Raw genomic sequence first — 25480 nt, forward strand, 5'->3', positions numbered from 1 at the left:
TTTCAGCCCTGCTTGGATCATGATAGGCAGCTGTAAAATTAACTCCTTTCAGCACTTACCAGTGAAACATTTAAGAATGCGTTTCTTTCTTGCCAAATTTACTGGAGTCAACAATAGAATGAAATTAGAGAAGAGCACGTGTGGAGTAATAACAGAATCCCAACAAGCTTCTTGACAGGGAGCAATCACACACTGTACTGAGCCTGTAAAACTGGCCCCAAGAGCAGGGAGGAGAAGGGTCTTCCCTTTGATGGCAAGAACTGGTTATTACTGGATTTGGGTTTAGGACCTAAGTGATAGAATACTCAAAAAGTACGTTATCAGCTGTGGACAATATGAACAATAATTACTTGCTACCACGGTATTTTTGTTTGTTTTAAAAACATATATGCAACTGTGAAAGTCCTTCATAACATACGAATTCATAACACTTGATCTTCTGGTTTATTTGTATTATTTTTTCGGATTTTAAAATGTCACTCCTTGTTTAAAATCCAAGAATCAAATTTTAGAATCTAAAAAGCATCAAGTGAATATTTGAAGATCAACACCATATATTATTTCTTATTTTGGAACTAAATAAGAACTATATTCTAATTCAAAACATACAGGAAGGCAATATTACCTTTGACATACATCTGGAGGAAAAGGAGACTTCTTTTATGAATTCTATATTGTTTGTTGTTTTTTCTTTTTTTTTTTTTTAAGAAAAAAATACATCAAAAAGTTACATTATACATGCTGATCTTTTAAAAATCGTGTTCTGGCAAATTTTCTTCTTGCTTTGTAAAGTAAGCATTAATACAATTAGTATATAGAAATAGTTTGTTTTGAAAAGTCAATCAACTGGGGTAAGAACATATGGAACAGTTTAAATTATAACCAACAAAATCTAAATTTACATGTAAGATGCCCAAATTCTACATTGTCTTTCAGTAGTGTTGTTTTGTTTTGTTTTGTTTTGTTTTAGAACTTAATTCAGTTATAGAACGAACACTCCGCAAATCTTCTTGTGAATGAAATTTTTATTTACACACTGTATCCAGAAGCAGATACATAAATCCTTATACAATTATTTTTCAAAAATGTGCAAGAAATTACTATAATTTTGTTTACAAATCAAAACACATTAAAATCAATGGACTTTGGATAATTCACTCTGTGGCGTGCTGAGTACAAATAGCACACACCAGGTCTGAAACAGAGAAAAGTGTAAACTACAGCAATCTGGATTGCAAGTATTAACTTCATGGCACTCCATCATCATCACTATAAAAATTCTTTAACCCAACATGTAGTCACAGAAAATTCTTTAAGAATTTTTCATCATCTTTGTAGAATTTAGAGTTTTCCAGACACATTGATGCCACATTTCCAATATTATGAACTACCATCTTGTCCATTTTTTATTTAAAAAGAATGCTTTTAGTTTTTATTCTTTGCAGTCATAAAAAGATTGAAAGAAATGAAATTTATCCATAGCTTAGCTCAGAAATTGAAAGTTCAGTAACAGAGAAATACTTCTCAACAATCATAGCCCATATATTGCTGGTATGCTGTTTTAAAGTTATAATTCCAGTATTCACACAGATGAAATGCATCACAAGAAAAAACTGCACAGATTACTGCACTTAGCCCAGCAGTCAATATTCATAGAAAGAAATTGGCTTTAAAAAATATGTGAAGTCAGCTCATCGGAGAACAGAGTTTAACTAATAATTGCATTTCTGATCCTTCTGACAGAAAAACATTTTTATCAAAAGATGGCATTCACTATGTCAACAGTAGGATAAGTGCTATATCCTTCAAATAGATCAAAGAATACAAATCACTTTCAGTTGTTTATAACACTGACCTACAAAAAAAAATGTGCAAATTTATTTCTATATGTCCAAAGGTGGTGTTTTACTTTTCAAATTAATAGGTAAAACAGAAATGTTATCAATAACTTCAATTATTTCAGATGCTCAAAAAAGTTTTATTTCAAAGTCTCATTTGGAAAAACATTGTTTCACAATTTAATTGTATAAAAAGCATACCTTCTGAACCCTTAAACTGTTGTGCTGATTAAATAGTCATTTTTCTACTCTGTAAGGATTATAGTCAGTTAACTTTTTTCCTAGTGTATCTACTTCCAAAAGCTCCCAGAATATCTTCAATTATTTTCCTTTTTGTTTTTTTTTTCCTAGTGTACCTACATGTACTTCCGAAGGTTCCCAAAATATCTTCAATTACTTTCCTTTTAGTTTACCAAGGACACTTTGTTTCACTAATTTTTATGAAGCCGAAGTCAACACAACTTTTATGTTTTCTCTGAATACTTCTAAATTGTCTCATAACTAAATGTTACTGTGTTTCTTCTATATTAATCATTATTGTAAGAAATTGTAAGTATCCTTAATGCTTTCAAAGTCATTTTTTCCGGGTTCTTTCTCCTGGCTGGCCAGTTACCTCAGTATAAAACAGAGGGATTTTGAATAATGAAACCTGTAAAAATAAGTATTTTTGTCTACTTACTATTGATTTAAAGTATTTCAAGCTTAGTAGAAATATCACCACAATTTTTTATCAAAGTGCTATATGGTTCTCACATCCTAGGCCTCCACTACTTTAAAGTGTTCCTTTTGTGGAAGCTTTACTGGGGGCAGTGGGGGAGATGACAATGCTAAGTTGACCTGATTAAGTTCACAAATGAAGAACACAGCAAGGAAGGCAATTCAAGAACTAGATAGCTGAACTACAGTTTCAAAAAGCAATAACGTGTAATGAGTGAACAAACAAATTTGTAAAGGCATGGGCAAGAAATTTAGCATGTGTTCTTAAATGTTTTTCAATTCAGCAATAAAACTGGGATATTATACCTTCAAATATTTCTGTTTCAATACAGTAACTGCTAAATTAAATTAATGCAAGTGGCATAGTATAAGTTTAATGCATTCAATAATGGTATTAAATAGCAAAGAAAATATTTAATATACTGTAATCTTTCAAAGGTTCTGTAGAATGCATAGGTCCTCCAGCTTGTACAGGGAAAGAATTTTTAAAGTGAAGAAAATGCCAGAGGTTTTCTTCCAAGTATGAGTCTGAAATCTATAAAAATGATTTTAATTTTCCTCCCCACAGACAGAATCAGAACACTGTACCATACTATAGATTATTGTGCCTTTTTTGAATAAAGTTAGTGATTCTGATTCACCGGGGGGTGGGGGTAAATAGAGGGGAAAAAAGAAAACAAAATTCACACTTGCATACATGTATCTCAATGGCAGAGACAACAAATTACATATATAGACAGTTCTACTTTTTTTTTTCTTTTAAGTTTAAAACTTTATCAGACTAAAGAAATCCTTATTCTCCCTCCCTTAAAAGCAAAGGCAGCCTTTATCTACCTTTGATTTTTTTTTTTTTATTTTTTGCTAAACATTATGGTCAAAAAATAAATTAAAAAAATATAAATTTTGTCTATCAATTCAGGCAACCCAAGATGTAGTGCTATTGCACCACCTTGCAGCAATACTGTATTCATTACTAACACTCACTTAGGGGACAAAAGGCTAGAAAATAAAAAACAAAGAGAATAAAATGACCTAAATAAGAAAGCTGTATCAACAGCCCTTTCTATACTGATGTTTACTAACTAGCAGCTCCTACCACAGATTTGGAAGATGACATTCTAAAACACAAATCCAGGGGCATAGGAAGGCAGAGTAAGCCTTCCTCCCATGCCAGTTAGCAAGGTAGCAACAACTAGTAAATCATAAAAGGGACAGAATCATGGAGAGGGGAAAAAAAAATGACATGGATTAACCTTGCATGAAGAAAATATTACCTGTACTCCCAAATAAAAGTCCTTTTTTTTTTTTTTCCTGAAGGTCAGAATAACTGTAAGCTTTTCAAATGCCAAAATCTTTGACAGATATCATAAACATTTACTTGTTTCAATATTTCATATGTCAAAACGTATTTCACAACAGTTAACTGAAACACTTTCTACAGTCAATCCAAACCTCTCTTCCCCATAATTTCAGAGACTATGAGAATAGAATTGGAGATTCATTTTAAGCATCTTCCATCCAAAATATCATTAGTCCTATTCCTTCCTCCCCAAAGAAGATCCAAAAAGGAATAAATGATCCAAAGGACATTAGAGTATTGCTGCATTTCAGAAGTGAAAAATGCAGAAAAATTGAAAATACTGAAATCCCAAGTACTTTGAATAAATTGTAGAAATCCTCCTATTAGAAGTTTTACCCAATCCCTGAAATGGCTTAGTAATTTGTATTTCCATAATAATAATTCCTAGAGTCTTCCTACAAATTCAGGCTTTTTTGTTTCGTTTTTGTTCCCCCCCTTTTTATTTATTTTCAATTTTCCCTTCTTTTTCTTCTTCTTCTCAAGGGGAGGCAGGAGGGAAAATGACAAAGAGAGTACCTGGCAGGTGTTCATTTATTTAACTGATGGCATTTTAAAAAGGTAATATTTGACATGATCCTGCAGTTGCAATGATACTGCAATTTTCTTACAGGTGCAAAGCACTGACTCTCACAGACTTCTCTTTTAAAGGCCATTTTTAGAAGGACAAAATACTGAGACAATAAGAAAGCTGAACCAACCTTCTCAAACACAAAGTAGTGTACAGACAATACAAGGCTTAAGAGAAAGGTGTTTTTGTTTTACTTTTGTTGTTGTTGTTTTATTTTTTGTTGTTGTTTTATTTTGTTGTTTTGTTGTTGTAGTTATTTTTGTTGGTTTTGTGGTTTCTTTGTTTGTTTTGAAAGATATGCTGCATAACCATGTTCTTATCCCACAACTCTTTAAATTTTACATTAGGGCATATCTCTGTAGAAATTTATAATTAAGATACTAGGAAATCATTGTTAGCATAGATGTAAATTCTTTAGTTTAGAATACCTATATGTTTTTATCCATGATCATCTTTTTCAAACTGGTTATTTTAAAGAAAAAAAAAATCCATTCAACAAGTTTCATTTGACTTTTACTTATGGTTGAATACACATGAAATGTGCTTTCAATGCATAAAAATCACAGTGGATAGCAGCAAAGGACTTGGGGGAAATTAAGGAGAATTTGATCATTCACATTGTGATTAATCTGCACATTGATGAAAGATAGCTATTTCACACTTCTAAAAATAAACTTGAGATCATTCTTTAAAAAAAAAAAAAAAAAGCCCCCCAAAATACACAAAAACCCAAAAACAAACATAAATCCAAATGCATTAATTTTCTTTAACACACAAAAAATGAAATTGTTATGGCAGCAAAAGATTTTGATAATAATGAAAGTCTGTAAACTGTAATTCAATCTCTTTTTGTTGTTGTTGTTCCCAAAGTGCAAGATGCAAGATTCCCATAAGCTTTCAGTAGTGCTTTTCCTGTAAATAATCCTTCATTTTGTTTGGCAAAGGCAGTTTCTGAATCAGGTCTATTCTGGTGTACTGACGTATTACAAAACGACACAGGTATTGTAAAGAACGCACCTGCATAAACCGAGATACTGGATTTGTTAGTCTCACTGGATAAGTTGCAGATCCAGGCAATCGGGATCTCGAATAGCAGAAAGCTCCATTTTCAGAGTCCCTGATTGAATGTTCAATTAGATCAACTATAGATGTATGCCCCTCCACATCTGGTTGTTCATAAAAGCTAAACCTACCGTTTGAATGTTCAATTCTAGTGTGAAGCGTTTTTCCGTGTGAACGAAAACTCAAACTTAAAAGGTAACGATCATCAGAACTATCTCGAACAAGAAACGAGCCATCAGGCACATTAGCTAATTTTCCCTCTGCCTCCCAACGCGTAATGGGGCCCCAGTACCACCCTTGTTTTGCAAGTTTTTTCAGTTCTTCCGTTAGACTTGTCACAACCATAGGGCCACTGTTCTGTACAGAATCATAAACTCTTCCAACTCCAGGGGCAGTGTTAGGATCAAAATTCAAATGGCAGCGCATACTTTCAGCCACATGGGCATCTGTGCCATTCAATCCATTAAAGTTCCTTTGGATTTGATTATTCTGCATTGGAGGTAGCAAAGGTGAGAGTGGAGGGACATCGCTGTGATTAACTCTTGGGCTTTGCAACATGACTCCTGTGGTACCAATCAACAAACCATTCACCGCCTGGTCCACAAAGATGTCTGGTGCAACGACTACATCCTGATCCACTTGACTCTCTTCTTCATGGAAAGAGTTTCCCCCCACCTGAGAAGAAACAGTTGAAACTTCCATGGGTGAGGAACTATCCAGACAGTAACTACGTGATCCTTCCAAAGGATACATTCCCTCATCTAAAGGCACAGTATACTGAATGTAGTCCTGAGGCATTAATCCAATAACTACAGGCACATGTTCGTCAATATGAAGATGCAAGTCCCCATTCTGAGATTCTGTATTTTTTAATGCATTGTTTTGTTCCTGGAACACGTTATCTGACTGCAAGTCATGGAAGTCCTTTCGAACGCCATTCAGTGCTGGGCTTGGATTAGAAGAATGGACCAAAGCCTTGACTTTGACTTCCATTTTGATGCAAGTCTCTTCTGAATTTGTAGGTCGAAGGGGCCACGGAGTTGGACTGTAATGGTGATTACGGAGGGAAGTGGATCTCAGAGGTCTTTGAGCTCGCACATCTTTGAAGGTTATTGGAGCAGATGAGGAAGAAAAGGTGTCATCATCTGCAGAGCTTACAGATGGTGTGCTGCCTTTGCCTTTCTGCTTTTGTTTTGCTGAAAGCCTCCTTTTTAACGTACCCATTAAGCTTTCACTTTTTGATCTATTTTTGCCTCCTTTTTCATCTTCACTATTGACTTCACAGCTAGCCAAATCTTTACCATAGCAGCTGCCAAACAAGGAGTCATCTTTTCCAAATTCACTTAACGATGGCTGCTGAACCACTACAAAGTCACTTTCATCTTTACTTTTATTTAAGTTAAAGGACTTGCGAATTGTTTTGAGACTAATTTTCTTCATTATGACAAGTTACCAAGTCTGGCTGATCAGCAGTGCTCGTGGTGATATAGCCCTAACACACGCAGAGCAGCTTCTGCTTCATTTACGTGTTTTATCCAGCCTCATTTAACTTCAAGAGCCATTTCCTGGAAGCAAATAAAATACAATTAACTTCACAAAAGAAATATTTGAAAAATTACCCATAAGGGTGTTTTCTTTTTCCTCCAAACAAAACAAAAACTGAAGTACTTAAGTAATGAGCATCAAATAAAAGTAAATATAGAGAGCTGACTTGGAAATCAATGAGGCTTAAAAAGTGAATGTGCTACTAGAGCCTTGATCTACACAATTTATTCAGCTTTTACTATACTATTTTTAATACACACACATCACATGCACATATATTTAATGCACGTATGCAAAATTTCCAAGCAAAGAAACACCCCTCTTTTTCAGAAGGCATCTAAAAAAGCCCCCCACAAAAATAACTAGAAAACATAAAACTAAGATACTCTACCCAACATGTTTTCTACATACAGGTAAAACTGTGATCAGCCATGGTCATACCTTCTTTACACAGGACAGCTGAGCGATTATCATATATAATTATAAGAAAATTAACTCTAGTCAAAGAAAACTGAGGGAAATAAACAGCAAAATAACATCTATTTAGAGCAAACAATGGAAGTCCCCTCCTAAACTTCTATGAAAGAAAAATTATTTCCAAATTTTGTTTTAGACATAAAGGAAGCCACATAACTGGCTTCCCTTGCCTATTTATACTACTGCTGGTTTTCTTTCTCTAGTACTTCTGCTAAGGCTACGTGGACAAATCTCTTCAATTCCCAGATAACTGCATCCCAGACAACCTGGCATCTTCTAGAGTCATGTACCCCCCTGCCCCTCCCCTGAACTTGAGTTTTCAGCTTGTTTTTCTTTGGTGTTGCTCAGACCTATCAAAGCAAGCAGCTCTGCACAGAGAAGGGAAGAACAACAAGGGAAAGAGGAGAGAGCGGGAAGCTATTCTCTACTTCCATGGCAGAAATACCTTTACAAACAGAACAAACTGCAACAGTAAGCCTGGCTCTGGGCAACGTATGGCAAGCTGGAAGAGACCAAGAATCATTCAAAAAAAAAAAAAAAAAAAAAAAAAAAAGTATTTGCACCCTTGGGGATAGAGCAAGAGATGTGCACTTCCCACTTCTCTCATGATATCATAATACACACAACACAGGAACACAGTAAAGTGAATAGAAACATTTTTAATCAACCGAACGTGTTTTTTCTTAAGTAACTGTTCAAAAACTATGTTAAAAAATGTAAGGGAAATAATTAGTACACTCAAGCAGCAGTCCACTGATTACTATTCTGATCCAGCCCAACTTCTGTGGACCTTAAGAACACAAAGGCTAAAGGATCATATCCAAAACTAAATAAAGACAATGAAGGGAATCTAAGGATTCTGAACTTCAAAATACCTTGGGGAAAAAAAAAAAAAAAAAAAAGAAAAAAAGAAGTAAAGGCCTGCTGCTAGGGTGCTGAACACTGTTCTCATAAACTGCAGAAATGCAAAAGCTTGATTAACGTGGATTTGTATCCTTGTCCTCTCCACCAACTGTGCTTCGGAAACCTGTTCTGTCTCAGCCATAACCTCTGACATTCCCCTAGTCCATCTTTGGAATATCTGCAGTTCATCCCACTTCCTTTTTGATTACCAAGCTAAATGGCACTACATCTCCTTTACTTTCTTTCAATGGGGAGTACTAAACGTTTTCCTTTTTGCCTGTAAACTAATTTACATGCCATCAGAAAAAAAATCACAAAAGCTTGTTCAGGAAACAAACAAACAAGGGACTAAGACTCAATCCTTGCTATAAAGAAATAATAGAATCTTAAATTAAAAAAAAAAAAAAAAAAAAAAGACCAGTACTTTATTAGAAGTTCACTACTACTTATTTTCAACATTGTAACAAAACTCTTAGGGTATGAGGAGTCCTGATACCTTAAAAAACATTTCTGTTACAAAATTCAAAGGGAATATAGTGATATGAATATGTATTTCCAGAGAGCAGGACGCTAATTTTCATTTTCTTAAGATGGATACACGCAGAACCATGAAAATTCATGTTTTAAAATACCTGTTTAATATGAGCTTCGTATGTTTGGAAGAACTAGAAATTATGAAAGTACTGAAAAACAAACATGAGTAGAATACTTTATTGGGTTTAAGTGGCAAGGCTTTGGTAGCAGCGGGCTGCAGGGGTGGCCTCTGTGAGAAGAATCCAGCAGCTGCCCCATGTTAGAAAAGGGCTGACAGTTTCAGTCAGCTCCAAAGGGACCCGCTGCTTGGCCACAGCTGAGCCTGTGAGAAACGCTGGTTGGGCCCCCTGGAGAGCAGATTTAAGGATGGGGAAAAAAAAAACGGCTGGACAGCAGCAGCTGGTAGAGTGAGGAGTGAGAAGCACCCCTGCAGACCCCAAGGTCATTGTAGTAGGAGGGCAGGAGATGCTCTAGGCACAGAGCAGCAGTTTCCCTGCGGCCTGTGGAGAGGCCCCTGGTGGAGCAGGCTGTCCCCCTGCAGCCCATGGGTCCCACATGGAGTAGATCTCCACGCTGCAGCCCATGGAGGAGCCCCCGGTGGAGCAGGTGGATGTGGCCTGGAGGAGGCTGCGGCCCATGGAGAGCCCCCGCAGGAGCAGGCCCCGGGCCGGAGCTGCAGCCCGTGGAGAGGAGCCCACGCAGGAGCAGGGGGTCTGGGGGGAGCTGCCGCCCATGGGGGACCTGTGCTAGAACAGTTTGCTCCTGGGGGATGGACCCTGTGTTGGGAGACCCATGCTGGAGCAAGGGCAGAAAAGTGACCATGAAGGAGTGGCTGAGACAAAGCATTAGGGACTACCGCAGCCCCCATTCCCCATTTCCTTGCACAGCTCAGGAGGAGGAGATAGAAGAGGGTGGATGGGGGGAAGAAAGATTTTAGTTGGATTTTGATTTCGTACTGCTCTAGTCTGCTAGTGGCAGGCAATAAGTTACATTGAACTCCCTATGCTGAGTCTGCTCACCAGTTACTGTCTTGAGCAAAACAATCTCCCTCTCCTTATCTCCGCCCTTGAGCTTTTTCCACCATATTTTCTCCTCCTGCTCCTTGGGAGTGAGAGAGCGGTATGGAGGAGTTCAGCTGTTCAGCAGTGTCAAAACACCACAAATACACTGAACATTTCAGATTTTTTGTATGCCTGAAAGCTGGGGTATCAGAACTAATAAACATACAGTAATTAACAAAAAGCTACATATGCAGATAGAGTTACATGTCAATTAAAAGCAAACTTGAAATGCCTTGTTGACCTTCTATTCCTAAACCACTTGGATTTTGGCATCTTTGCAATTTACAGTACTCTTTTCATCTTATTTTATACATTCATTTAGTTATATGAGTAAAAAAATATAACTTTGGGATTTTATTCAGTTCCTACACTGATGGAGTTAAGTCACAGATGTCTTCATTTGATGAAGTGCCCTTGTGTATGCAATATCAGAAGTCTTGGAAGCGTCACATTAACCCCACTTTTAAAATCCACGTTGTTCTCAAACTGTTTCTGACTGACATCCACAAATTGAAATTATTTCCATTTTATGAAATACGTTCACTCCCACATCCTTGTGGGAAATATATCAAACTGTTTGCAATTCCTAACCCTGAAAAACCAAGTAAAAAACAAAGTCAAATCTGCCTTCTAAGCAAGGGGAAAATAAATGAACAATCACATTGCTGACTAGAGAGGGAACATGGCTGTCCAATTCACCAATTTTTTTGATTGGAGTGGTTCTGGAGAATTAGAACTGTTTAAAAAATTGGCTAAAAGAACCTATTTCTTTAGGTTTAGCCATAACTAGACAAAAATATGAATCATTTGAAAGAACGCGTTTTTATCACATACTAGTCTATCTGTATCTAAATGTGTTCTTACAAATGAAAATCCAGTATCCAAAAATAAACTCAACAGATAAATCTCTATAGCAGCATATATGCAGAAATGTAAATGTTGCAGTTTGAGAGTGACTACTGAGTATGCTTGAGAAGAAAGTGTTCTGTATCTGTCAGCCTACCTTACCAGCCAGTATTTTTAATCAAGCTAAATGTCTGACCATCTAAATGCTTGTTACAAGTATACAAGTAGTGTTTCCTTTCATATAAAGAATAATAAGAACTTGCGGGTCAAATATAAACCAGATATAGTATGCATACACCCAGAAGTCCAGCCCATTCATCCAGGAAAAGACCATAAAATATAGTGAATGACCGTCCTGGTTAAAGTTCTCTGAAGCAAACGGAACACACCTAGCAAGCCTCTAAGTAAGTCTTATATAAATGGGAATCACTGTACACTACAACATCTCTTACATATTTTTTTATTTAAGACAGGAAAAAGCAGAAATACTTTGAAGTCAAATAATCCAATCAATCCAGACGCTCTCCTTTGCATATACTTTAAGAAGTGACAACAAAAAAACACAGTGATTCTGCATTACATAATGTGTTTAAACACACTTTATAAACAGTCCTCAATGTAAGATACACTCATGTACTTGCAAGTATAAAATTTTTCATTGTCTGCATCTATAAGAGCTGAAACAGAAGAGCTCAGCATGCATTCCTTCCTGGAATACATTAAAATGAGCTGCTGAATTTCATCACAACTCTTAGCACTGCAACAGCTTCACTAGCATTTTGTAAGAGTTATGGCACCAATGAAGTCTCCCACAGATGTGCTCTTCCAGTGCCATCTGCTGTACAGTGCATTTAAAAAGCCTAACTACAGACACCTCTGGAAAGTCTTCTGGCAGGTATTTGTAACTATAAAAAGACTCTGAAGGATGTTAATGCAATTCCAAAGCTTGATGACTGTAAGCAGAAATACTTGGAACACTGCGATTTAAAGCAGAAGAACATTAATCAGATTCAGGAAGAGAATGAAATGTTAACACAGATTGAAGAGTCAGAATAAAATTTTGGCTTATTAACTTTCATCCCAAATTCATCTCAGAATCCTTAAAACTATGCAGATTGATTAAACACAGGCCTCCTGACAAGAAGCGTCAGGACAACTAGATTACTATCTGGCAAGTACCACGCTCCCTTTTCTCCTAATAAAAATAATCAAAACTAAGTTTGAATGCCTCATATTAAAGCGACAAAAAACACATATAGTCACAAACATGAACTACTAATGAACAGACTTAAAGCCAAAAGCTTTACAGGATGCTTATCTGAAGAGCCAGTCACATGATCACATTGTTATTACAGTGGCGCTGGATTTATGAAAAGTTATGAAAGCTAAAAATACCAGTCGGTGCAAATCTAATTGGAATATTCAAAACATTTCAGAGGAGTTTCAGTCTGATGCTACAAAATGGTTGCAATGAATTACAGTCAAATACCTACCTATCTTAATGCATTGTATGCAAAAGTATACTAACCAAAAGTGATTATTTATATTTATATGGCCTTTATTCATTTCTTATCTGTTTCACACTTCCAGGTTAGATACACTCATTTCCCAAGACAAATACCATGAAAAACGCTGTCAGAACACACTACTATCAAAGTAAAACAGCATTAACTTTTAAGAGCTGTGACAAAGCCCATCGTATTAGAAATATACAGCAACTCAGTACTGAGCAAAGAATTGTCACAAAAAGGTTTTTATTAAAAATACCATCACAATACATGGCTTTAGACTATTAATCAATGCTGCTTCAGGTAACTTACACTTCCCTAAAAGAAATGTTAATCTGCTTATTTATTTCCATAAAGGGAAACAGTTGAGCATTAAACTTGTTTTTAATTGTTTTTGTTTTGCACCCATAGCTACAAGATTCCTGAAGAGTCTGGCAATCAGAATACATAATAATCTTTACTCTTTATACTGAGTCACAGTAAAACTTGCATCATTTACAACTTCAAGTTAAGCACATCTTGCTTCAGAACATTTGGCATAACTATACATGGAGCTGATGTGAAGAGAATAACATGGACAGTGGAGGAACAATCATGAAAAATACATATCTCGAAATTTACAAGTTCCAACTTCATATAGGAAAAGCTTTTTCACCATGAGAATTGTCAGGCAGCAGAACACATTCCCCAGAGTTGTGTAATCTCCACCTCGTAGCTTTCCGTGATCCAACCACATAAAGCCCAAAGAAACCTTGTCTGATCTCAGCACTGAGAGGACACTGGACTTGAGATGTCCCCACGTCCCTTTCAAACTGAGCTATTTTATAGTTCTGTGACATTAAACATTGTGTGGTATCTGAAGTTTAAAACTTAACATTTTAGATGCACCTTAAATCAAAATTCATGTTTGAAAACATCTAGAAACTTAATTTCCAGCTTTTGTGCAGTACTACAGAGTTGTTAATTCTGTTTTTGCTGTTCTGTAGAAAAGAATTCAGCTTACAAAGAACACACAAAAGCTAGAATTAACTGTAAATGTTGTACTACTACTACAAGGTGTTTCTCTTCCACAGAATCATAGCACGACTCAAAAGTAATATACTATATTATAATTTATTACATTATTAACAACACTTATATATTGTAAAGTATATAAATATATATTTTACATAAAGTAAAGATCCTTTTAAGCAAAACACAACAAAAGCTTCTGCATTTCTGAGCATTAACAGCCACTGCATTTTCATTTTAGTCAGCCGGTGGAACCTAGTCTAATTTTCTGCAGAAATATGAAAGTGTTCCCTCACTGTCATCCAAACTCTTGCTAAAATATATTCATACATTATTTGGCAGGGTGTCTCGGCAGCAGCATCTTAAGGTAACACAGATTTCAAGAGATGTATTTTGGAAATATCCAGATATCTATACTTATTCCAAACGCATTGATGTAAATTACTAGGAAATTGTTCTACATACACTTCCCATTCCTTTTACTTTAATAACCAAATCTCTGTAGTGTTGGAATTTATTTCTTCACACCAGTAACATAAAGCTCAAAGAAACTCAAGATATTTCCTTACATCTATTTCTAGTTTCAGTCACAGAAGCTACATACATATAAAATATTCGTTAAGTAGGGAGATTAAATACCTATTTAAAACACTATGACTCTTGAACATATAAATGACATAGCAGCTTTCAGCTTTCTGACTAGACTTGCCATTAGTTTATTGAGGATGGTGAGGTTTTGCCTTCCCCTGAGCTTTAAGTAAATTCCTATACTATTCTTTAATATGAGGAGTCTTTAAATGAAGTAATGTAAATTCCATTTTGCATACTCATATGTTGAAAGTTTAGACTACCTTGAAAGCAACAAAACAGGTTTTAGTGGTAACTTGGTTGGTAATGGATGAATGCTGTCTTAGCACAGGAGGGTGAAATTTATAAAAGTCCGTCTTATCCTCTCCTGTATACCTGATCTTCTCTTGACTATGAAGAAGCTCAGGTGCACACCTTCATATAAAATAAGCAAGGTGAAGAACAGATAGAAATCATCTGCCATATTTTGTACTCTTTTCAATACTTAACACCTCTGTTTTTAAGTTAACAAGTCAAAAACCTGAACAGCAAGTAGATACTATTCACCACCAATTTAAACTTCTACCTTCTAAGATTTGAACATCTAAGGAAAGTTATGCTTGCTTCTCTAAAGGCCATTATAACCAAACAGGTATTACACAGAGAAACCCTAATTTCTAACAAAGAATAAGCAAGGTATGCCTTTGGTAAAAATCAGAAAAGTAGGGTAAAGTAATAATGAAAACTTAACACTACGTGCCTTTTCTTCGCCATGACCACTGGAATTAACTTTATGCATAACCAGCAACAGAACCCTGTAAGAAATCCTAGTAGTACCTTGACTCTGCTTGCCTCTGTTGGAAAAGGATGTCCCTTGACATCTGGACTTTTTTTTCTTTTTTTAAAACTTAATCCATGCCTGCTCGCACTAAGTCCTGTTCTTTCTTCTTTCCCATATTTGGTTGCAGAAGGGAATATTTCTATCTGATTGGTAGCTTTCCTCTGGGGAGTAACTGCGGAGTGTTAAATGGCATCTTTGTATTCCAGTTCATCTGTGTACATACAGCCTCGTAACTACAATAATCGCATAACTGCAATAGCCAAAGCCAGCCACTAACAGCGACCGTCCTTGCCAAAGTCACATCACCCTTGCACAGGGTGGCAGGCTGGGCTGCTTGTCTGCTCCTTGGCAGCCGCAGGCACATTCACCTGGCACGGCAAAATGAAGTCGGCACTGGCTGACACACGGGCAGCTGGCCAAAACTGCAACCGCTCAGCAGCACTTGGGCACTGCCAGAGCGGCACTGCTGGTGGAAGGGGGACCCTGTAGGATGGGGTGGGTGACAGACAGGGCAGCAGCCACTCAGCCACTGCTGCTGAACCTCTCAGCACCCAGCAAGGAACCAGCAACCCAAAGGGGAACAGTGCACACTGTTACCTGCTCCGTGCTTACTGTGAGTGGCACAAGTGTCATCTCCCATCAATCTCTTTTAAGCAGGCATCTGATAACAAAGTATACTGGTAACAGCTGAGAAGATACAGGAAAAAATAAACTACAAACCAGCTTGCAGGCCCTGATGAACAGTGAGAAGAAAACAAGCAAACAAAAATAACTGAGCAAATCAATGCATAGCAAGTCACTGAAAATGAGAAGAAGTGAAACATTTCTGCTGAATCAAATGAGAGAAATCACCAAAGAAACCTGTTGTGCATAGCATGTGTTTCACTGTTGGAAATCAAATCCGTCGAGGGCAAGTAAATCTTTTTCACATAGCTGTATGGAAGCAGACCAAGACTGAGAATAATGCTCAGTCAGGCTCAATTTTCATCTCTTGTTATTCTACAAGCCTGCAGCAGCCAGCCTTGCAGCAGACTGTCAGCAAAAATTAAGTTTAGCTTCATAAGCAAAGGTTAGATTTACTGGGAGATGATACATGAGAATTTCAAATAGGGCTCCTCTGTTCCATTTCTTCCTGAGAACACCAAAATGCTTCTCTTCTGTTGTAAGGTATGCTGGTACCCTCAGCATGATAACAGGGAACACTTTGTGATTAACAAAGATATTTACGCAATCTTCTTTAACCTTAAAACAATTACTTTAGGAATCAGAGAAGTTGCAGGACTGCAATGCAGTACAAACCAGCTTCTCAGCACCAGTGCCATGGACTATCACCATGTTGTGTAAAAAGGAATAACTTAAAATAAATTTGCTAGAAGATTTATGTTAAGTTACCTGTAGAAACCAGTATACAATTTACAGTAATAAAACGCTTCAGGCAAGTAACAGGTTCTGTGTCTACTTACTTGAGAAAAAGGGTGTTTGAAATGAAAACAGTGACAACAAAAGGAAGAAGGGAAAGGACAATCACAAAAAAAAATTTGCACTTCTGCGATTCTTTTTATGGAGCACGCACAGATGCTTGAATCCTGGAACATACGTCAAAAAGAACATAACCTATCTCATCATATGGATGCAGGCACCACAAACCAATTTGCAGCGCAGTTTGTTTTTAAATCTCGATGCATTTCAAAAGTAACTTCAGAAACACTGTCTATCCATTTAAAGCCTGTGCCAGAAGACAGAAATAATAGATTGGAACGTTCTCTCAAAGTGATGCTGTGGTCAGAATTAATCTGACCCTTTCTTTTAATGTTAATGACTAAATAACATGATTGTGAGGTACACTTTTCAAGTCCTTCCCCCCCAAAAAATGGAAAAAAAAACATTTAGAAGACATGCAACAGCTTAATATTACCACTTCATATTCACTTGTGCTGATAGTGGCTTTTGTATAAGTTTATCCTTTACACATTGGGCTAATTCATGCTAGTATTACTACAAATAGGGAAACATCATCAGTGTATGTAACTTCCTTAAACATGCACAAAAACAGCTGAAAAGGGCCTACTGCCAGATCACTTTGATGAGGAGACAAAACAGGTACCAAAAATGATCTTTCCTACATTATCAGAGGAAACATTCAGCTTCTTAGACCAAATCTCCATCACCAATCCACTCCACTAGATACGTATTGAAAGGACAATACAGAAACTCATCTTTCAGTTAACACAGGTGCATGTTTCTCTGCATCCCCAAAAATAGTACTAGAAAAGAAAGGAACATAATATGAGGAGCAGGAGGAAAATTCAGGAAAGGTAACAAAAACAGAAGCCTCGGACCATTTTTCTGTTAAAACCTACAGCACTTACACAGGATCACCATATACATGACAAAAGTAATGTATACGCTACTTGCCAGTATAAAGATTTTACGTTGCCATTCTCCTTAAATTAAGAGCTAATAATTTGTAATAGTAATCACATTTGCTTCTGCCTGTCTAGTTCACCTGACATGAAAATGAGATATAGGTTGAAATCTGGAGGAAGTAGTGTTTACACATTCTAGCACCAAGCAAGAAGTCTGACTGGCAACAGTAATGATGTTTTCCTTAATCACAACATAGGATACTCTTTTTTTTTTTTTTTTTTTTGACAAGCGGGAATGAAAAACCTAAGGAACAAGTCAGGAGAGGTATGAAGTCACATGCATAGAAAAATCCAAGTTAAAACTAACTTTTATTTTAAGCCTGTTCTCTAGTCAAGTGATGGCTTCGTTGCACTTATTTGAAAAACTAGACTAACATCTTGAGCATCAAATTATAAACTGCTCACTTTCTCACTTTATTTTATACTTATCTGACAGACAAGAGGAAATATATGTAGGTATACTGAACTTTGCTCCTACAAAGGACATCAACTGGTTTCAAAGATGTGAAAAAACAGATAAACATTCTGTAACAATTCTTTCAAGGTAGTACAATCAGTTGCAAAATGTCAGGGAGAAAAATCAACTTTGTCAAAATATCTCATGAACTTATTAATTAAATGGTAAGAACATGATTTTCTTCAAGCAATAATCCAAATTTAGATATCTAATCTACTCCCCTAGTAACAAACTCTTAAGAGTTTCATACCTTTTTTCTTTAATTTTCTTATTCCACAGAAATTTAACACATACACAAGTTGGAACAAAAGAAGCTGAAATTAGCTTTTAAAATAAACATAGAGACTAGTTGGAAAATGTATTATAAAGAAATAATAATTTAAAAATCTGGCTTTTTCAGGACCTGTGCTTGAACTAAGACTCACTTTCCAATTTTCAGCTTGTCTAGAAGGTTTGTGAAAATGGCAATACACTGTGGTCTTACACTACTTTGTACCCACCACTCTGTCTTGGATCTTGCAATTCATTAAGGCTGCACCTGTGGCTTCAAATTAACCTCAACTAGATTAGTTTCTGTCTGGGGCTGAAACACTCTTTAAATCCACATGACCAGGCAGGCTCTCTGAGATCTTCACAGCTATCACCCTCGCCACATCTACCATGCTGCCACTTTCAATAACAATAAAAGCTTTCTTTCATTAGAAGATACCATTCCATCCTCTCAATTTAGGCTAAGATGCAGCAATCCTTTATAATGCAGTTAACCCCCTACATAAATAGAAAGATTAAGTGGACCCATTTATGGTCTGAGGGGAAAGAGAGCACAGGGCCTTGATTAAAGAGAAGAGTGGGAAGATCTTTCATTATAGCACCCATATAAAGTTCATAAACCAGGAGAGACCTCAAAGTGTGCAAAGGAAGAGGCAGCAATTAATAAAGACTTTCCTCAGAATCACAGAGAGGATGGAACTGATCTGTTTCCAGACTTTCTTCACTTAATTATTAGAAAGATAAATACAATTAATTGGTCCAAGGACACCACAAAGATAGCACCCTTCTCCTCCAGACTATACAAAAGAGTTTAATATCAACACAACACTTGCCCCATAAGAAGGCACTCATTTTCCATACAGCTCAATGATTTAATATGTTTCACACTTACGCAGACTCCTATATCCATACCTTCGCTCTTGTATGCACACTATATCACTTGGTTCCTTTAATTTCTCACAGTGGAAAATTCTGAAACAATACAAAAATTGACAGCTGACGTTCTATAAATTCCCAAGCGTGTGAAGTGAAAGCTAATTTCTGTGTGCGCAAAATCCACACACCTTTTTTTATTCATTGATTTATTAAACACATTTTTCTAAAGCAATAACCAATTGTTTTACTACGAATGCACACCACTAGCACAAACAACATGAAAGTATATGCCACCACTCATTGTAAGACAGATTTAAAGAGAAATATATGTTAAGTGAAACATGAAGTCTTTCACCTGAGATAAAAATTCATTGGCTAAATTTAAGTAACTACTTTTAGTCAAGCTGGGATTTCCCAATCCTTGAAAAAACAGCAACTAGGTAAAACACTGTTATACAGTAGCTCAAAAAGTACAGCTACTACTCAAGCAACCGAGTTCCCTAACCAGCTGTGAAAAGTTCAGAGTTAAATTCAATGAATACACGTATAGTTTGCTTTTGCCTTGCTTCCTATAGAAACAAAGCTTGAGCAAGCATAGCTCTTTCTGTCTGTATACACTGCATCCCCAGTCAGGACTGCCAAACAATGTTTTAATCAATTCAGCAGACAGCCTCAACTGAGGGAGCAGCCACAGCAAAAATTCGTATATTCTTATATATGAAACATATATCTATATTTATATATAAAATCCAAGGAACGGACATCTCAAAATACAGGAAAAGGTTTCTTGACAGTTCAGAAATATCTCCAGAACCAGGGAGGAAACTGGGATTAAACAGTTCCATTCCTTACAGAGCCATGTGTTTCACAAACCTCATTCACTGTAGCACAGACAAAAAATGTTTACCCCCAACCACCAAGATATTACAGGCAGCTGTCAAAACGAGAAAGGCTCAAGCAATACCTTTTATATCAATGTAATAAGGCAAGAACATTAAGAATTGAAAACATTTTCTATATATCAGATGAATTCAAATTTTGATTTTTATTTCTGAAATAGAAATAAATAGTAAAGTCAGTTGCACTAGCAATTTTACTTTCCCAGAAAAATAAACACTAAACCAATCAAAGGCAACTTCTATAACAACTTCTAATGGTGAGCAAAATCCTTTGTTTTCGATCTTAAACAGTATACTGCAAAACTTGCTTTTGTATCCTTTATCTGAACTATTTATATAGGAAACATAGTAGAAAAACTTCATAAAGGTTCAGAGTTCAAGAACTGTGAAGTTGAGAAAAGCCAGAAGGGTTGCCTGAGCAATTCTCTTCTGCCTTGCCTCATACACAGAATAAAAATGTTTACATTAATTTTACTCTTCATCACCCTTTGAAGTGTATGATCCCATCATTTACTTACAGCATACTAATTAAACTCCAAATTCCAGAGCTCACAAACAGAATTATTGGCTTCACTAAGGAATTTTTTTCTGTCTCTGTATCTGACACTTGTTAATACGTAAGCATTCAATGCTCTGTTCAGCATTTCATGAGACAGAACATGGAGAGTTCAATTTCCACTCTTTTAGACAGATTCATAAGCTGAATAATAATATATGTGCACCAGCAGGCCAAATTAAGGCCCTTTCATTCTGAAACCTGAGTTTTGAATTTTTGTGACGTGGAGCGATTTGGGACAGGGAGGGCTTGACCTGTAGGGGGTTTTGAACAATTGCTTACTCAAAACTGAAACCTCCCTCATTTCTCCATGGAAGTATATGGTGACAACAGAACAAAATGGGTGTGACTCGAGTAGTTAATTGCAGCAGCAGCCAACTGTCATCCACTGCAAGAGATCAATCAGTTAAGCCCGTGGTCCTTTTCAGGAATTTGCTGACAATACAGAAATAGGCGAACACAGGACCTTGGGTTTCATCATTCTGAGGAGACATACCCAACCTTTCAGGATAGCTTCTATCCCTGTCCTCTCTTTAGTAATGATTCTATTTCCTGATATTCTTCGAAACTTTATAAAACGCCTGCTGAATTTTAAATTCTTTTCAGCCCAACTGCTTAAAGTTTATCAAGGCAATAAGCAAATGAATTACCCATCTTACAGTACAAAGGATTATCAGGTAACCCTATAATAATCAGAAGATCCACCAGCAGTATATATCTCAAGGGATTATACAGATGCAGAAAAACAAAGAACAAGATACCAAGATACAAGGTTATCTAAACCATTAACGAAGTTGCAACCTGCAAAGAAAGTAAATTCAGACTGACAAATAGGCCAACAACATTCTTCTCCAGAGCTTAAGTCTTACATGAAAAATACTCTGCGTTTGCTAACTGGTGACTCCAGCAAGGCACAGAGTATTCTCACGATTCCTACCACATTCTGCCTATGACACAACAGATCTGAGGTTGGTGGCCTGCTTTCCAAAAATACAATTCAAAGCAAAGTACATTTTGACAAACTGCAAAGGTCAAAACTAAAACCAGTCTTATCTAAAATAGAGATAAAGCATCTGATTTTTGTCCAAGTTAAGATTTTTACTTTCAGTACCGAAGAATAAGTAACTTCTCCAAAAATCACTTCAAATACCCAGGGCATACTAGAAGAGTCAGGTTCCTTAGGTGCCCACAGAAATTAGGACCTGATATTTAAAATGTTAATTAAAACCCTTCACATGTGGGGAACTGCTTTATTAGGAAGTACCTAAATTCCAATTTATTATTATTGTTTTTTAGCTGAAACCTCCTCTGCAGTCCTTAACCTTATTTTTGCAAGGAAAAAACAAACAAACAAAAAAAAAAACAATCCCCCTAAGTACCTCATCTGAGCAGAACTGTATCAATGCCTAACTCATGGCTGTGCGTTCACATAGCTCCTAAGGCACGTTCTGGAAGGGAAACATGAAGCACCTCACAGAATCATGCTGAATAAAGGACAGTGTCAACTGCTTCTTTTTCTGGACAACGTGGTAAGTAGATAAATGATCACTGTATCTCTCCACATCACATAAAGACTTTGCTCCATGGGAAAACCAAACTACAAATTTTAGCAACCTGAACAGTGGTCCCAGCCATCATGGAGGGCTAAATTCTCACTTATTCTTGATTATGATAAACTATTTCTTCATGATAGAGTAAGATGCAAGATGAACTGGACCAGAAGGTCAGCCTCAGGTTTCCCCCCTCCACCGCAGTTCCTTAGGCCACTGGGCTGAGAGAATATATACCTTCCCTAGCCCTTCCTTTTTCAGCTCCATTAACCTTTTGCAGACAAGAAGAGCTTTAAAAGAACAGACAGAAAGCTTTCTGTACTTCAGAGCAACCAACAGGATGGTGTTTGAGGCAGCCGCTGTTACAGAAGGGGCAGAACTGAGTAACTTGGCTTTCTTATGCTCCAAGCAAAGGCTTTAGCTACCAAGCTGTACATCCGGTATTTCACATCACTGGGAAATGCAGACTGGACTTCTTGCAGCCCGTAAAACCTGTATGCACAAACAAGGCAAGTTTTAGATAATTATATATTTAGGTTTATATTGTATTGTAGATTATTTTTATCATGTGGACCCAATGTTTATCTAATACATGGTCCACAATAAAGACCAGTAACAACAACTCCACTCACTCACTTAGGAATTGATTTTAAAGGCAAAAGAGAATTTTACATCAAGTGTAAAGAACCCAGTCTTACATAGTTATGTTCGCATATCATTTCTATTGTGGAACACCTACGCTTTTTAGCAAGGTGCAATTCAACTGAGATTAATGTTGGTTTGTTCTGGCTACTTAACAGAAGGGAAAAGCTTAACCCAAGGAAAAGGTTACATATATAGCATTATTGGAAAAACATTTTAAATAATTTCTTCCCAAGTGAATATGTTTTTCTCTCTCTCCAAGTTAGTAGGAATGCTCTATCCAAACAAAATAGTTACCAAACAGATTCTTAACTCCATCTTCACCATGCCTTTTAGCACCTAGAGCTTAAAGCTGAAAGAGCCGCTACGCTCAGAAAAATAAGCATGTGCAACACTGCATGAGTACCTCCCACAATCTTGCTGGTTACATACAAATCATATTAGCAGTTAGTATTATAAAAGAAGGTTTGAATAAGAATTTTTGTCTTAAACCTTCTTTAAACCAAAGTCCAAATGTTTTTTTAACAAAATAAAGAAGTGCTGACTTCTTTCATATGCCTTAATGCCTTTTACTGACGAAGAAAGCTTACCATTTCCCATTACTACTAAACAAAAGCATTTGATTTTTAGAGACAAAGGCAGTAATAAACACTGAGAGGCTTACAAATTGTGGTCACCGCAAGCTAGTACAATACAGAAGCAACTTAATTCGTAAAGTTGAAAAATATTAATTTTAATCCAATTTTACTAATCAATTATGCTAACAGTATATGGAAAGTGATCCACTAGGTTGGACTTACTTGGTATATTCTGCAAGGGGAAAAAATCTCTTAACTTTGGTGAGCAAGACCAAATTTAAACTGCCTTTCAACAATTAATCTCAAAGTAAACCCAAGCATTCCTTTTGCTTCAAAAGATTTTCCCCTGTCATTTGTTCTTATTTGAGTGCTTATCATAAAATTACTAGATCTGATAATATTTAATAAGCACACAAACTCTCTAATGCCCACATCTTCCTTTCTAAGGAACCCAGTAACCATTTTAAGCTCTAAATAAAATCAAATTTGGAGGCGTTGGGAGGAAATGCTCAGTCATTCTTTCAAGCATCAAACCACTGAAATACTAAGATTATTTTAACATAGCTAATCACGTTCTTCCCACTGTGCTCTAGTGAACCTATACTTAAGTAAAACAACAACAACATGTAAAGCTTCACTACTGATTTGAATTCAGTTTGAGAATCTTCAGGACCAGAAAATGTTCCACATAGAGAAAGATCATGGATGATCAGGTTCCTTAGAGTACAGCACATGAAAACAAGACTGAAGAAGGCTCATAATGCTGTTCTCTTTTCCACTACTAAGATTCCAAATTGTTTTTAGTGTAACCCTCGTTCCCATATATTCTATTTCCGGTATCTCCACCATTTTATTTGGACTCTCCATGATTCATAAACTAGCCTGTCAACTGCTAAACAATGATGAGACAGTTTTAAAGCTTTATGAAAGATGAAATCCCTAATAAGACATTTGAAAATGATACTTCTAAACTGTTGTGATTCTTTTATTAACTGCATATTCCTTACTTAAAAAATAAAATTGGTATCTGTATTAAAATGCATACAGAAAGATTAGGCTAGGATCACTTTTAACCTCAAGCTCACCAATTTTATACAAGCAGTACTGAAGAGAATCAGACACTGAAGCTGAGTCTCTCATGGTCAATAAGGCAGATCCAGATCATGAAATGAAAGTGAGGGTTATTTCACAGACAAGCCAGCAGAAAGAAACAGAGAACAGGAGAAAACTTCCTTCTTGATGTTTGATGACTGACGACTTCCCCAGGGAAGTGGTCATGGCACAGAGCCTGCCAGAGTTCAAGAAGTATTTGTACAATGCTCTCAGACACATGGTCTGATTTTTTGGGTGGTCCTTTGGGGACTCAGGAGTTGGACTCAATGATCCTTGTGGGTCCCTTCCAACCTGGATATCCTACAATTCTGTAATTCTGTGACTGTGGGATCCCAGTCAGGTTGGGGCCCCAGAGGAAAGTTTCTTGGGCCCCAAGAAACTCAAGGTACCTCCCGAAGTGAGCAGCTGCTCCTGGAACACCCAGAACCTGGATCTGTTGACCAGAAAGTTGATCCTGGCACCTCCTGCCGATGGTCTGACTGCTTTTCCAAGTTCTTAGGATCCACTGCAGACAGTAATCCAAATGCTACATTTGGGAAAATGAGAATGTAAAGCATAACTTATTTAAATTATTTTCTTTCCCATTGTCACTGGCAGAAGGCCCAAAAAGAACAAAGAATAAGCTAATTATCTTTTTTATGGTTTAGACCCTAGCCATATATGGGTAACAGTAGAAATACTGTGCTCAAAGTACTGTCAAATATACAGGGTAAACACACCTGTACAGAGATTATTATCTCCATATAATCTCGTAAAATTACTTTACTACTTTGTTTCCCTTAAAACACGAGGAGAAACATTAAACAGGTTTTCACAATTGACAATCCTTTAAAGTCTAGAGGGTGCTTTTTGGAAAGAACAACAGCAAAACCCACATACATTAACAGGGCACAGCCAGCCCATTGACCAGAATAGGAATGGAATTTTGTCTGCCTGGGGAAGGCTGCTTAGCAATCTTTTTAATGAAGTCCCAATTTGCCAGAATAAAACCTTTTTACAAGACTACACCCGTTCTGACAAAGCTCGGTCTACATGTAAATTCTCTAATTTGGGGTCAAAACTAGAGAAACTTTTAATTATTCATGATTAAGATCAGGGATTGCTTTTTTTTTTTTTCCCCTCCCACACTCTAATCACCTGCAGACAGAGACATCCTGCTACCCCAAGCAGCACATCAAATGGAGAAAGCATATGTTAAAGTTTTTAGACAGACACTGTTTTGTCATGATGCGCACTGGAAAGCTCAGAGGGGAGGGGAATTTGTGTTCCTTTTTT

At 36.7% G+C, this 25480-nt stretch overlaps 1 protein-coding gene across 4 annotated transcripts in view; it reads right to left on the reverse strand.

The window, feature by feature from the left end:
- Positions 1-993: 993 nt before the first annotated feature.
- The window catches only part of SOCS6 (suppressor of cytokine signaling 6), a 31223-nt gene continuing 6736 nt past the window's right edge, over positions 994-25480 (reverse strand). For all 4 annotated transcript variants that reach the window (XM_082752230.1, XM_082752227.1, XM_082752228.1 and 1 more), the window contains one exon: positions 994-7110. In XM_082752230.1, coding sequence (XP_082608356.1) covers positions 5381-6985 — 1605 coding nt within the window. In that variant the 5' untranslated portion in view covers positions 6986-7110 and the 3' untranslated portion in view covers positions 994-5380. The remainder of the gene's footprint in view (positions 7111-25480) is intronic.

The sequence above is a fragment of the Aythya marila genome, assembly GCF_965140915.1.
Source record: "Aythya marila genome assembly, chromosome: 2".
NCBI lineage: Eukaryota > Metazoa > Chordata > Aves > Anseriformes > Anatidae > Aythya > Aythya marila.